Source organism: Protopterus annectens, chromosome 1.part2 (genome assembly GCF_019279795.1).
Source record: "Protopterus annectens isolate FY-2018-M chromosome 1.part2, PAN1.0, whole genome shotgun sequence".
In the NCBI taxonomy this organism is placed as follows: Eukaryota; Metazoa; Chordata; order Ceratodontiformes; family Protopteridae; genus Protopterus; species Protopterus annectens.
The window spans coordinates 1,216,144,622-1,216,159,483 of record NC_056727.1 but is presented as its reverse complement, the minus strand read 5'-3'; the positions used below and the strand labels follow the sequence as shown (position 1 = coordinate 1,216,159,483).

Genomic DNA, 14,862 nt, shown 5'->3' with positions numbered 1-14,862 from the left:
TCCCCGAAAACCTGACAGATGCTACTGGGTCCTTGAGTCCCTTTTTAAAAATCCTATTGCAGATCCAGAGACTATTTCACAGGGGCCCAAGGGCATTAAGGCTTCTACTGCTAAAAATCCTACCCCTTCTAATAGACTCCAGGGTGCTGGATAGATGTGGTAAAAAGGTTTACACTTCTACAACCTTGGCCATTATGGCTTTAAACTGCCAGTTTCATATGTTTAAAGTATCAGCAACATGTTATTGGACTGCTTAAACAGAAAATTATATTGATTCCTGACTATGGAAAATAAGGAATTACAGGATTTAATTCATTCTGCTGAATGAGTTGGAAAACCTACTTTGCAATGTGGTTTTCATTCCAGGCCTCTTGCAGGGCTGCTGTTACTGGGTCTGTGCTCAGCAGGCATGCTTGGCTTAAGGAGCAATCTTTGCCTGATCATGTTAAAGCTAAATTGTTGGATGCTCCTTTAAATCAGGACCGCCTGTTTGGCAACAAGGCTGAGGAATTTCTTAAAAAGATGGAAAATAAAGCTAAATCTATGCAAACTGTTTCAGATTTTTTACAAGTTCAGCCTCCTAGATTTAGTAGGCACTAGCCCACTAAGAATTGGTCCTTTCCAGCCCCTTCCAGGTCTTCTCAAGCCAAACCCAGACACAGCAAAAACCCAGGATGTTCTTAGTGTTTCACTGTTGCAGTCATTACATTTGGGTAATCTGCTGGCAGGTTGCCCTCAGTCGGCCTGAATAACAAAGTCTTGGGTCCTGCGCCGGTTGCCGCCATCTCTTCTATGACGCCAGGGGTATAAAACATGCAGCCTTCGCCATTTTGTTCAGTCTTTCTTGCCGCGCGGTGCCCGAAGTAGAAGCAGTTCGCAAGTGCCGGTCGGCCGACTCCCAAAATTTTCGCATTTGAGTTAAAGAACTGAAGTCTTCAACTAAAGCTAAGTACCCCGTTGAGGAAACTTTTTCTTGCTCCTTACCGATGTCAGTAAAAGTTAATAATTGCATTACTTGTGGGAAGCAAATACCTCATAAGGATTTTCATTTGTACTGTATTCTTCGCCTCGGCCTAGATCATAACGTGCCTTGCTGTTTTGTGCTAGATTTAACCAACGCACTATTAAGCGTCTGTATATTTTTGCTTCAAAATATTTTGGATCCAGATTTAATTACCCTGAAATGTCATCTGTTAGCAATCCGACTACCAGAGTTCACAAAAAATAGAGAAAGACCGTCTAGGTCCAAAACAAACTAAACTTCTCCTATGCCAGTCGCCGGTAGTCAGTGAGATGCTTTCGCAACCCCTGATACTGGCTACTTTTGAGTCGCAGGCCTCTGAGACCCATGCGGAGTCCGGTATGCTGGGAGATTCTCAGAGTATTGAACCCGCGGATGTCTCTCCCTTGGATAGGTCCGGACCGCTGAGCAGGCACTGGCTTCTGAGGATGTTTTCAGGCCTCAACATTTCTATATAAAACCGCCAGCTTGAAAAACAAGATCAAAAGCATCTTCTAAGTCTAAACCGACGCATGAGCCACGTGTTCAGTCCCCTATGCCTAAAAAACAGATCAAAATGGCTGAGGCTTAATTACCTTGATCAGGGTTCCCAACCCCCCCCCCCCCCCCCCCCGCTAAGAGGCCTACAGAAGACCTTGATTATGAATCTTCAGATCAGGTTTCCATTTCTTCTGATCAGGAATTTTCTATTCCACCCTATGAGGATTCAGATGCAGAAGAATCCATCCCATCTGCATCTCCTCCTGAAGCTTATTCTTTTGGTGAAACCTTGCATACTTTAAGGGGACATTTCCATTGGGAGAGTCAGGATTTATCTGAATCAAAAAAGAGGCTTAGGGATTTCCTTCAGCATAGGCCTTTGGCTATACCTCCTGTATTAGTCGTTGGTGGTTTTGGAATCGAGCATAGCTCTGGATTCCCTAACTCTGGCTCCTGGTAAACCGGACAGATATTGCAGGGCTCCTGACTCCCACAAATTTCTATTCAAAAATCCTGCTGCTGACCCTGAGACTCTCACAGGGTCCCAAAGGTGTAAAGGCCTCTACAGCCAAAAATCCTACCCCCTCTGATAGACTCTTGAGCACTGGATAGATGGGGAAAGAAGGTGTATACGTCTGCAATATTGGCAATTAGGGCCTTAAACTGCCAGTTTCATATGCTTAAATATCAATAGCATGTTAGGAGTTTATTGAAACAGAAAATTATGTTTTCTGATTGTGTGGAAAATAAAGAATTACAGGAATTTATTGCATGCAGCAGAACAGGTTGGAAAGCATACTTTGCAATGTGGTTTTGATTCCTTGGAGGCCTCTTGCAGGGCCGCAGTTACTGGATCTGTGATTAGAAGGCATGATTGGCTCAAGGAGCAATATCTGCCTGATTTTGTTAGCTAAATTGTTGGATGCCCCTTTACAGCATGGTACTCTGGTAATAAGGCAGAAGCGGTTTTAAAGAAAATGGAAGACAAAGCTAAATCTATGCAAACTAAAATATTTTTTACAAGTGCAGCCACCCAGGTTCAGTAGGCATTGGTCTACTAAAAATTGGCCCTTTCCTGTTTCCAACAGAGCCTCTCAAGGCAAATCCAAGCACTCAAAAGGCTCTAGATACCAATCACATGGTTCTTACAGGTCAAAGCAATGGGGTGCTTCCACCTCCAAATCTGGAGGAAATAAAGCACAGCCCTACAGTAAGCAGGTCTCAATGAGTTCCCTCTAGCTTCACCAAGCACTTATCTTTTGGCAGCCCCCTTGGGGGTAAAATTAACACTTCATGCTCAAAATTGGCAGTTAATTACCCAGGACAAGTGGGTATTAAACATAGTATCCCGGGGTACAGATTTCATTTCCATGCTTTGCCAATTCCAAACGGTTGGCCAGATCTGCCACAAAATCAGTGGGCAGAGGCTCAAACAAATTGCGTCCCTCATGGATGTGGGGGCTTTTGAACCAGTACCATTATAAGAAAAAGGACAAGGTTTTTATTCAAGACTGTTCCTGGTACCCAGAAAAGACTATGCCTGGTGTCCAATACTGGACTTATTGATTTTGAACACGTTCCTGGACATTCCAAAATTCAAAATGCTGACTTTATAACAGCTACTGCCTATGCTGGGCAGGAACGCTTGGTTAGTGACTGTAGAATTAAGAGGCATACCTGCATATCCCAATAAGGGAATTGTGCAGAAGATACCTCCACTTCAAGGCAGGTTATTTGCATTACCAGTTCTCTGCACTGCCCTTTGGCTTATCTACTGCGCCCAGGGTCTTTACAAAGTGCCTGGCACCAGTAATTGCATTTTGCAGACAAAGAAGTATACAAATTTATACTTACCTGGACGACTGTCTCATTCAAGCGGAGAACAAGGACATTCTTCAGCATCTGGCATTTGTAAAAAGGTTTCTAACAGGCCTAAGGTTCACAATAAACGAAAAGAAATCTAAACTGGTACCCTCTCTAAAAACTCCATTCCTGGGTGCAAGCTTGAATACAACTGCCCAGATGGCTTACCTTACGCCAGACAAAGGCAACTGACAACGTACTTCAAACAGATGGCAACAAAAATCCAGTTAACTGCAAGACAAATTCTGCAGGCTTTGGGGTTCATGGCATCCTGCATTCTACTAATTCCATATGCAAGACTGCATATGAGGAAACTTCAGTGGTATCTAAAAAGTTTGAGTCAACACTGTCAGTCTGGAAAGAATGAATCCTCTCATTCCCTGCCTACAACAGGAGTTTCTTTGGTGGGCAGAGACATGTCACCAAAACAAGGGACTGTCATTCACTCTACCCCCTGCCTCCCAAACCCTAACTACAGATGCATCAGACTATGCTGGGGGGCCCACCTTGCGGGGAGATGCATTCAGGGCATATGGAGCCTAAACAAATGCATTTGCATATCAACCAGAAAGAGATGCTAGCTGTTCAGAATGCTCTAACAGTCTTAAAGGACTTACTTCATCCAGGACAACTACTGATAGACTGACAACACCACAGTTATGTGGTACATAAACAAGCAGGGAGGGTACATATTCCTACCCCCTTTGCAGACTAGCCATAGAATTGTGGAACACCGCTTTGACTTACCAAGTACATCTTCAAGCTCGATTCCTGCCTGGAAAACAAAATACTCTGGCAGATGACCAAAGCAGAAATCTTAATGACCCGCACAAGTGGAAACTATCCACAGGTCTTCAGCATGGTAACACAGAAATGGGGGATCCCAGACATAGATCTATTTGCCTCTCCCCAACATTATCAACTGGACAAACTCTGCACAAGGATTTATCACAGACAAGCATGGAAAGTGGATGCCCTATCCTTCAGTTGGAAAAACCTATCAGTCTATGCCTTTCCCCCTCTGCCTCTTCTCTCCAAGGTCTTACTAAAAGGTCAGACAGGGAAAAAACAAAAATTATCCTAATTGCTCTGGACTGGCTTCGCCAGCACTGGTACCCAATTCTAAGGAATGTCTCTGCTCCCTCCTTGGTACATTCCTCAAATACCTCCTCTTCTATCTCAGCAGAGCAATCGAATTCTGCACACTCTGTGCTCCAAACTCTGAACCTTGCAGCATGGCTGATCATTTAATTATTCAAACACCTCTCAGTAAATCTGTGATTGATGTTATTTTGGAAGCCAGAAGGCCTAGTACTAGAAAATCTTATGCTGATAAATGGAAGAGATTCTGCGCTTGGAACCGAAGCGCACGGGACGGACAAAGCAAAACCAAATTTTCCTCAGATTTTGCAATACTTGACTGAGATGCTTGAGAAGGGCCTATCTTTTTCCTCAACAAAAATCCATGCCTCTGCCATCTCGGCTCATTACAACATGGAGCCTCCCATCTTTTCTCATCCTCTGCTAAAACAGTATCTTAGAGGAGCCAAAAATTTAAGGCCTCCCAGAAGATCACAAACTCCTGCATGGGTTCCTCAATTTTGTGCTGGAAAAACGCACCCTGCCTCCTTTTCAACCAGCAGCTACTGTGGATATAAAATTTCTATCTTGGAAAACCGCTTTCCTTTTGGCAATCACTTCAGCAAGAAGGGTTTCAGAACTACAGGCTCTCATGGCTGTGGAGCCTTTTATTACACTTTACCCGGACAGGGTGTCCCTCAGGACCAATCCTTCCTTTATGCCTAAGGTGGTATCCAGTGTGGCTCTTAACCAAACTATTCACCTGCCAACATTTTACCCAAATCCACCAAACAAGGGGGAGCGGATTCTGCATACATTGGACGTACACAGGCAACTAAGATTCTACTTAAACAGGACCAAATTTCTAAAAGTCTGAGCAACTACTGGTGGCATTTTGCTTCAGGATCAGAGGGGAAGGCTAGATCAAAGCAGACGGTTTCTAAGTGGATAAGCCACTGCATTCGTTTCTGCTACTTTCACCATGGTAAACCTGTGCCCAAGGGAATCTGGTCACATTCCACCAGGGCTGCTTCTACCTCAGCAGCCTTTCTTAGAGGAGTTCCAACCAAAGACATTCTAGAAGCTGCTACTTGGAGCTCTGTTCATACATTCACAAAGCATTATTTGCCTGTCTTCTCCAAATCCAGGGCAGGCTTTGCCACTGCAGTTTTGCAGGTCCTTATAGCCATTCCTAATGCTGTTTAGTTCCATCCTCCCATCCATAGCTTTGGGATTATACCCAAATGTAATGACTGCAACGGTGAAACACGAACGTAGTACACTTGTGTACACTTACCATAAATGTCGATGTTTGAGCGTATGTGGAAACTGGAACCAAGGACTCAACATGTTGACAAGCAAATGGGGGGGAGCCCAGTTATAGACCTGTTTGCCTCTCCCCAGAACTACCAATTGGACAAATTTTGAACAAGGACTCTGCACAAACAAGCCTGGAAAGTGGATGCTCTGTCCTTCACCTGGAAAAAAATATCAGTCTATGCTTTCCCCCCTCTGCTCTACAAAGTACTACTAAAAGTCAAACAGGACAAACCAAGGATGGTTTTGATTGCTCCAGACTGGCCCCGCCAACACTGGTACCCTTTTTTTCAGTGTCCGTTACCTCCATGGCACCTGCCTCAGACTCCTTCCCTGCTGTCTCCGCAGGAGAACCAAATTCTGCACCCTCAGCATCACTGAACCTTGCAACCTGGCTAATTACTTAATCTCTCCTTTACCATTCCTCAGCAAACCTGTGATGGATATCATTTTAGAGGCAAGGAGGCCTAGTAGCACAAAATTTTAATGCTGAAAAATGGAAAAGATACTGTGCCTGGAATCAGTCTCAAGGGATGAGCACAGTGGTGCCCAATTTACCTCAGATTTTACAATACTTAACTGAGATGCTTCAAAAGGGCCTGTCTTTTCCTCCATTAAAATCCATGCCTCAGCCATTTCTGCTCGTTATAACACAGAACCTCCACTCTTCTCTCATCCACTGCTCAAACAGTTTCTCAGAGGGGCCAAAAATTTGAGACCACCCAGGAGAGCTTAAACCCCAGCCTGAGACCTTAACTTTGTCTTGGAGAAACTCACTCTACCTCCATTCGAGCTAGCTGCTACTGCAGACTTAAAATTTCTTTCCTAGAAAACATCTTTCCTTTTAGCAATCACTTCAGCTAGAAGGGTATCTGAATTACAGGCCCTTATGGCAGTGGAGCCTTTCATCATCTTTCATGTGGACAGGGTGTCCCTCGGAACTAGTCCATCCTTCATGCCCAGGGTGGTACTCAGTGTGGCTCTTAATCAGTCCATTCATTTGCCATCCTTCTTTCCCAATCCACAGAACAAAGGGGGACTGATACTGCAGTCCTTAGGTGTGCACAGACAACTTAGATTCTACTTGGACAGGACTAAACCTCAAAGGAAATCTGAACTGCTTGTGGCATTTACTGCAGGGGCAGAGGGGAAGGCTATTTCAAAGCAATCCATTTCTAAATGGGATAAGCCATTGCATTCATTTGTGCTATAAGCACCATGGAAAACCTGTCCCCCAGGGAATCAGACCTCACTCCACCAGGGCTTCATCCACCTCTACAGCCTTTCTCAGAGGCATCCCTACCAGGGACATACTAGAAGCTGCTACCTGGAGTTCTGTACATACTTTCACCAAGCATTATCATTTGCCGATTTTCTCTAAATCCAGAGCTGGTTTTGTCACTACAGTCTTGCAGGACCTTATAGCTGTCCCTAATGCTATCTAAATTCCTCCTCCCAACCATAGCTTTGGGAATCTACCCAGATGTGTAATGACTGCAACAGTGAATCAGGAAGAACATAGTACAGTTGTGTACACTTACCATAAATTTAGATGCTCGAGTGTATTCACTGTTGCAGTCCTGGTTACCCTCTCTCCAGCCCCCTAACTTTTGGGTGTAACTCTACTTTCCTTTACTATGCTTAAAAGCCCTTTTGGTGCATTTGCTTTTTTGTTGGAGGTATGTCTTTCTACTTTTATCTTTAATTGCTTCCCATTAGGGGGGCGCCTGACATCTGGGGCAAGAAAAACTGATGTAATGGTGTCCGCTGCATGTTTTATACCCTGACGACCTGTCATTGTGGAAGAACTGACAGCAACCGACGCAGGACCCAAGACTTTGTTAATCAATCTGACTGAGGGCTTACCTGCAAGCAGATAACCCAAATTTAAGGACTGCAACAGTGAATACACTCGTAACAGCTACATTTATGGTAAGTGTAAACAACTGTAATTTATATATTTGCTTTATTTGTATATTTGCTGAATTGTTTCTGTCCTTTGTTGTCTGCACTTTGTTTCTCAGGGTAGCTCAGAACCTAGTTTCAGGTGGGGATTGTTGAACCAGCCCATTTTAACTGTCATTGTCTGAGGTGTATTTTTTTTGTTTTACTTCAATTGCTAGAATCTCCTCATGTTCTGAGTGTGCTGCTCAAACAATCTGGAAATATAGAGCTGATAAATATATATGTTCATCGTGTTTCACTGTTGCAGTCATTACTCTTGGGTTATCCTGCTGGCAGGCTACCCGCAGTCTGCCAGAATTCCAAAGTCTAGGTCCGGCATCTGTTGCTGTCGCCTCTTCCCTGACGTCAGTGCGCCAGGGGTATAAAAGATGCAGCTGACGCCATTTTCTCCAGTCTTTCTTGCTGTGCGGTGCCCGAAGCAAAAGCAGTTCGCAAGTGCCGGTCGGCCGACTCCTGAGATTTTCAAATCTGAATTTCGGAACCGAAGTCTTCATTAAAGCTAAGTACCCTATTGGGGAAGCTTTTTTTTCTTGCTCCAGACCGATGTCAGAAAAAGTTAACAATTGTATTTCTTGTGGGAAGCAAATACCTCATAAGGATTTTTACTGTTAATGTATTCCTTGCCTAGATCCTGATCACAACGTTGCTAGCTGTCGGTTTTGTGCTAGATTCAACCAACGCACTATCAAGCGTCTGTTCGATTTTGCATTTCATTACTTTAGCTGAAGATTTAATTATATAATGCCGGCGGAACAGCCAACGACGGGAGTTTACAAAAAATGCAAGGACAAGGATAGGAATCAGAGGTCCAAAACAGACTAAGCCTCTTCTAGGCCAGTCGCCGGTTCTCAGTGAGGTGCTTTCACAGCCTCTGGCGCCCGCTACCTCAGAGCCGAAGGCCGCTACCGACTCCCACGTGGAGCCGACTGGGCCTCTGGAAACTCAAGGTATTGGACACACTGAAAGCAATTCCTCAGATGGGTCTGGAGCCGCTGAGTAGGCATCTGCTTCCGAGGGTGTTTTCAGACCTACACAACTATATGTTAAGCCATCTTCAGCTTCAAAGACAGACTAAAGCAGCTCTAAAGACAAAGAAACAAGTACAGCATTCTCCTATTCAGACTTCCATGCCTAAAAAAACAGATGCTCAAAATGGCCGAAGACCTAATTACTTTGATCAGGGGCTCCCATCCCCCTCCTGATAAGAGGCCTAGGCAAGAGACAGAGTATGATTCTTCTGATCGGGTATCTGTTTCCTCTGATTCCTCTTCTGAATAGGATTACTCCATGCTTCCCTATGAGGATTCTGATGCTGAAGAATCCATTCCTTCAGCCTCTCCTCCTGAGGACTATTCTTTTGGCGAAACACTGCATACTATGAGAGAGCATTTCCACTGGGAGAGCCAAGATTATTCTGAATCTATGAAAAGGCTGAGAGACTTCTTGCTTCTTCCTCAGCACAGACCCCTTGCTATCCCCCCTCTTCTAGACATTGTAGATGTATTTTCAGAGTCCAGACTGTCCCCTGACTCTCTACCCCCTGTACCTGCTAAGCCAGACAGATACCACAGGGTCCCGGATTCTCATAAATTCCTATATAAAAACTCCGCTGCTGACCCAGAAACTATTTCTCAGGGTCCCAAGGGGGTTAAAGCTTCCACTGCAAAAAACCCTGTCCCCTCTGATAGGGATTCTAGGGCTCTAGACAGATGGGGGGGGGGGGGAGTTTACACTTCTGCTACCCTGGTTGTAAGGGCATTAAATTGTCAATTCATATGCTTAAATATCAGCAATATTTAATGTCACTAAAACAGAAAATGTTGACATACTGAATGTTCAGAGAACAAGGAATTGCAGGATTTATTGCATGCAACTGAACAAGTGGATAGCATACTTTGCAATGTGGTTATGATTCACTGGAGGCCTCTTGCAGGGCCGCTGTTACAGGTTCTGTTATTAGAAGGCATGCTTGGTTAAAGGAACATTATCTGCTTGATCACGTTAAAGCAAAATTATTTGATGCACCATTATAGCATGATACTTTTTGGTACTAAAGCAGAAAAGGTGTTGAAAAAATGGAGGATAAAGCAAAATCTATGCAGACAGTCAAGGATTTCTTACAGGTACAGCCACCCAGGTTTAGCAAGAACTGGCCTTCTAAAAATTGGTCATTTATATTCTCAAACCACAGAGAGGCAGATACAGGCATCCCAGAGGCAGATCTCAGCCCCAAGGCTCATACAGGCTTAAACAATGGGGTGCTCCTTCCTCCAAAGTCGGAGAAGACAAATCACAGCCTTACAGGAAACAGTCCCAATGACTTTACCTCTACCAGTTCCAAGCAGTTTTCCTTTGACAGCCCCCTTAGGGGGAAAACTAGCACTTTTTTCTTCAAATTGGCAAATGGTTACCCAAGACAAATTAGATCTGAACATGGTGTCCCAAGGTTTCAGGTTCCACTTTCACACCCTACCAAGGTCAAAGGGCATGCCAGACCTGCCACACAATCAATGGGCAGAGTCACAAAAACAAATTACAGCCCTCATGGACATGAGGGCCATTCAGCAAGTACCACAACAAGAGCAGGGACAAGGATTTTACTCCAGACTTTTTCTAGTACCCAGGAAGGACAAAACCTGGAGACCAGTTCTGGACCTGTCTATACTCAAGTTTCTGGAAGTTCCAAAATTCAAAATGTTGACTTCAGCATCTACTGCCCATGCTGGGCAAGAGGGCTTGGCTCGTAACTTTGGACCTAAAGGAGGCATACCTGCATGTCCCAGTGAGTCTTGCAGAAGAAACCTCAGATTCATAGCTGGCTCAATGCATTACCAATTCTCTGCACTGCCCTTTGGCTTATCTGCTGTGCCCAGGGTCTTTGCAAAATGCCTGGCACCAGTAATTGCGTTTTGCAGACAAAAAGGAATTCAATATATTCCTACTTGGACGACTGCCTAATTCAAGCAGAGAACAAAGACACTCTTCTAAAGCATCTGGCGTTTGTAAAAAGATTACTAATTGGCCTAGGGTACACAGTAAAGGAAAATAAATCAAAACTAGTGCCCTCTCAAGAGATAATATTCCTGGGTGAAAGCTTAAATACAACTGCCCAAATGGCTTATCTCACACCAGACAAGAAAAAACAACTGACTACTTCAAGAAATTGGCAACAAAATCCTACTTATATGCAAGGAAAATCCTGCAGGCCTTTGGTTTCATGGCATCCTGCATTCTACTAATTCCATATGCCAGACTGCGTATGAGGAAACTACAATGGTATCTGAAATGTGTTTGGACTCAGCATTGCCACAGCCTGGAGACAGTAATTGCACTCATTCCCTGCCTACAACAGGAATTTCGATGGTGGGCAGAAGCTTGTCACCACAACAAGGGTCTTCTATTCAATTTACCCACAGCCAGACAATGACAACGGATGCATCAGATTATGCCTCGGGGGGGCCCATATGGCAGGAAAATATATTCAGGGCACATGGCCTGCAAACCAGATGCATCTTCACATCAAAAAGAGATGGTAGCTGTTCAAAATATCCTGACAGCTTTCAAGGACCTGCTTCATCCAGGACAATTGCTGATAGATGGACAGCACTACGGTTATATGGTACATAAACAAGCAGAGAGGTACTCATTCCTACCCCCTCTGCAGACCAGCAATGACCTTATGGGACATAGCATTGGCTTTTCAAGATGTCCTTCAAGGATGCATCTGCAGTCATCACATATGGGTTGTCCTGCCTCAGGCAGCCCTTCGGTCGGCCGGATTCCAAAGTCTGGGTCTGGCCTCAGCTGATGTCGCACTTTCTCCGACGTCAGAGCGTCTGGGGTATAAAAGCATCAGCCGATGCCATTTTCCTCAGTCTTTCTTGCCCCGTGGTACCCGAAGCAGAAGCAGTTCGCAAGCGCCGGTCGGCCAGCTCCTGTGATTCAGCTACCGAAGACTTTGAAAAAGCTAAGTACCCCGTTGGGGACTCTTTCTTGCCTCAGCCGATGTCAGATAAAGTAAATAATTGTTAAACTTGTGGGAAACAAATACCTCATAAGGATTTCCACTCTTACTGCATCCCTTGCCTAGGCCCAGACCACGACGTCTCTGCCTGCTCTGCCTGTGCTTCCTTCAACCGATGAACTCTTAGACGTCGGTCGGAGTTTGCAGAGGAATTTTTTGGGGCTAAGTTTGTGTACAAGATGCCGTCGTAGACTCCGACTTCGCATTTGGTTAAAAAACAGAAGGACAAGGACCGACACTCACGGCCCGCGGTTTTGGCTGAAACCACGGTCAGGCCTACCGCGAGTGTCTCTGTTTCGGCTGAAACAGAGTCCTCTGTGCTTCCTATTACCGAAACCACTCAACCGACTACCTCGGCCCCGGAGGCCCCGGCCGAGTCGGTTATTGAATTACCTACTGAAACCGGTGTCCAGGAAATGTCCGACACCATTCCTTTAGACAAGTCTACTCCTGCACGTGGTGCAGCTAGACCCCCTGCATCCATGTCCATTAAGGCTTTTTCTAGGGCTAAAGCTGCCAAACTTACTAAAGCTTTGCCTCCCAAGGTTTCCTCTCAGAACTTCTACTGGCTCACAGATTCTCAGCCTAGCAGAGGATTTAATCTCTTTAGAGGTTCTCAACCTCACCTGGACAAGGGGCTCTCAACCACCACCAGATAAAAGGCCCAGGGTTGAGCCCTCTGACCCCCACTCCTCAGATGAGTCCACGGATGGCTCTGTTTTGTCAGACCCCCAGGAGGAGGCTTATTCGGCCTACGAGGATTCTGATGCTGAAGAATCTATTCCTTCGGCCTCCCCTCCTGAAGAGTTTTCATTTGGAGAGACTCTACACGCTGAGAGAACATTTTCAATGGCAGGGCCAGGAATTCTCTGATTCTAGAAAAAGATTAAGAACCTTTTTACATTTACCTCAGCATAGGCCTTTAGCTATACCTCCTGTTTTGAATGTAATTGATGATGTGTACTCTGATGCTAGTACAGCCCCTGATTCTCTCCCGGCTCCTGTCAAACCTGATAGGTACTACAGGGTCCCGGATTCTCATCTACACCTGTACAAGGCCCACTCTGCAGACCCAGAAACAATTTCCCAGGGCCCAAAAGGGGTTGCAGCTGCTACTGCTAAAAATCCTCTACCCTCTGAAAGGGAGTCTAGAGCTTTAGAGAGATGGGGTAAGAAAGTGTATACTTCTGCAACTCTTTCCATGAGGGCTTTAAATTGTCAATTTCATATGATTCAGTACCAAGAGTATTTGTTAGATGAATTTCATAAGAAGCTGTCCTCTTCTGAACCCCTTGACCGTAAATCACTTCAGGATCTGGTACATAACTCACAGCAGGTTAGCAATCATTTTTTTGCAGTGTGGTTATGATGCATTGGAAGCTTCATGTAGGTCAGTTATGACAGGGGCAGTTATACGTAGGCATGCCTGGCTGAAGGAACAATCTTTACCAGACCATGTTAAAGCTAAGCTTCTGGATGCTCCAATGGAAAAGCAAAAATTATCTGGTTCCACTGCTCAGGAGGTCTTAAAGAAGTTTGAAGAAAAGGCAAAATCTGTGCAAACAGTCAAGGATTTTCTGCAAGTGCAACCACCGAGATTCAGCAGGAATTGGCCTACTAAGAATTGGTCCTTTCCAGACTCAGACAGATCCCAGAGAGGCAGGAATAGGCGGGCCAGAGGTAGAGGGCAAGCTAGAGGCTCCTACAGTGGCAGTCAGTGGCAGCCTCCCAACCAGAGAGGTAGTGCAGGAACAACAACTGCTACCCCAGGACAGACGCAATGACTTTCTTTTAACTCCGCTGACCAGGGCTCAATTAGAAGCACCATTGGGCGGAAAGCTTTCTTTATTCTCAAAGAATTGGCATTACATTACAAGAGACTCGTGGACACTGCAAATAGACAAAGGATACAGGTTCCAATTCCACACTTTGGCAAAAAGAAAAGGAATGCCAGCCCTGCCACCAAATCAGAAGGCAGAGGCCTTGAAGCAAATTACTAAATTAATACAAATGAAAGCCGTAGAAAAGGTACCTCTTTCAGAACAAGGCCAAGGATTTTACTCCAGATTATTCCTTGTTCCAAGAAAAGAAAATCAATGGAGGCCTATTCTCGATTTGTCCGCACTGAATACTTACCTTATTGTGCCAAAATTCAAAATGCTGACTCTACAGCAACTTCTTCCCATGCTGGGCAAGGAGTCTTGGCTGGTGACTCTAGATCTCAAGGAGGCATACCTGCATGTCCCTATTCGACAAAGTTGCAGAAGACACCTCAGATTTCTTGCAGGATCAGAGCATTATCAATTCTCAGCATTGCCCTTTGGCTTATCTACTGCGCCCAGAGTATTCACGAAATGCCTGGCTTCAGTAATTGCACACTGCAGACTTCAGGGGATTCAAATCTACCCATATCTGGACGACTGCCTTATACAAGCGGACAACAAGAAAATATTGCTAAAGGACTTGGACTATGTCATCCACCTACTACAGGCCATGGGATACACAGTCAACATCCAAAAATCAAGACTTGTTCCATCCCAAAGAATAACCTTTTTGGGTGCGGATCTAGACACATCCACCCAAATGGCCTTTCTCACAGAAGAAATACAAAAACAACTTCCGGATTACTTCAAGAATCTGACAAGACAAACTCAGCTGACTGCAAGGAAAATCCTGCAGGCCCTGGGTTGCATGGCATCCTGCATACTGCTGATTCCACAAGCCAGGCTGCATATGAGAAAATTGCAATGGTACCTAAGGAGTGTATGGACTCAGCACAGCCACAGCTTAGAAACTTTGATCCCACTCATTCCTTGCCTTCAAAAGGAATTCTTGTGGTGGGCCCAAGCCTGCCAGTCGAACAGAGGGTTGCCTTTCAGCAAACCAAGAACAAACCAAACCATCACCACGGACGCTTCAGACCGAGGTTGGGGAGCACACATTGAGGACAAATGTATCCAAGGGCTATGGTCTCAGAGCTGCGCATGCACATAAACCAAAAGGAAATGCTGGCAGTGATACACGCAATCGAGGCCTTCAAACCTTTCCTTCTTGGACACCTGCTCATAAGGACAGACAACACCACAGTTATGTGGTACATAAACAAGCAAGG

General features: G+C 45.0%; 1 protein-coding gene across 1 annotated transcript in view; it reads left to right on the top strand.

The window, feature by feature from the left end:
• Positions 1 to 14,862, top strand: part of HNRNPR (heterogeneous nuclear ribonucleoprotein R) — a 1,454,575-nt gene that overhangs the window by 783,395 nt on the left and 656,318 nt on the right. The window contains exon 7 of the mRNA XM_044060074.1: positions 3,852 to 3,892. Within this exon, the coding sequence (XP_043916009.1) occupies positions 3,852 to 3,892 (41 nt within the window). The remainder of the gene's footprint in view (positions 1 to 3,851; positions 3,893 to 14,862) is intronic.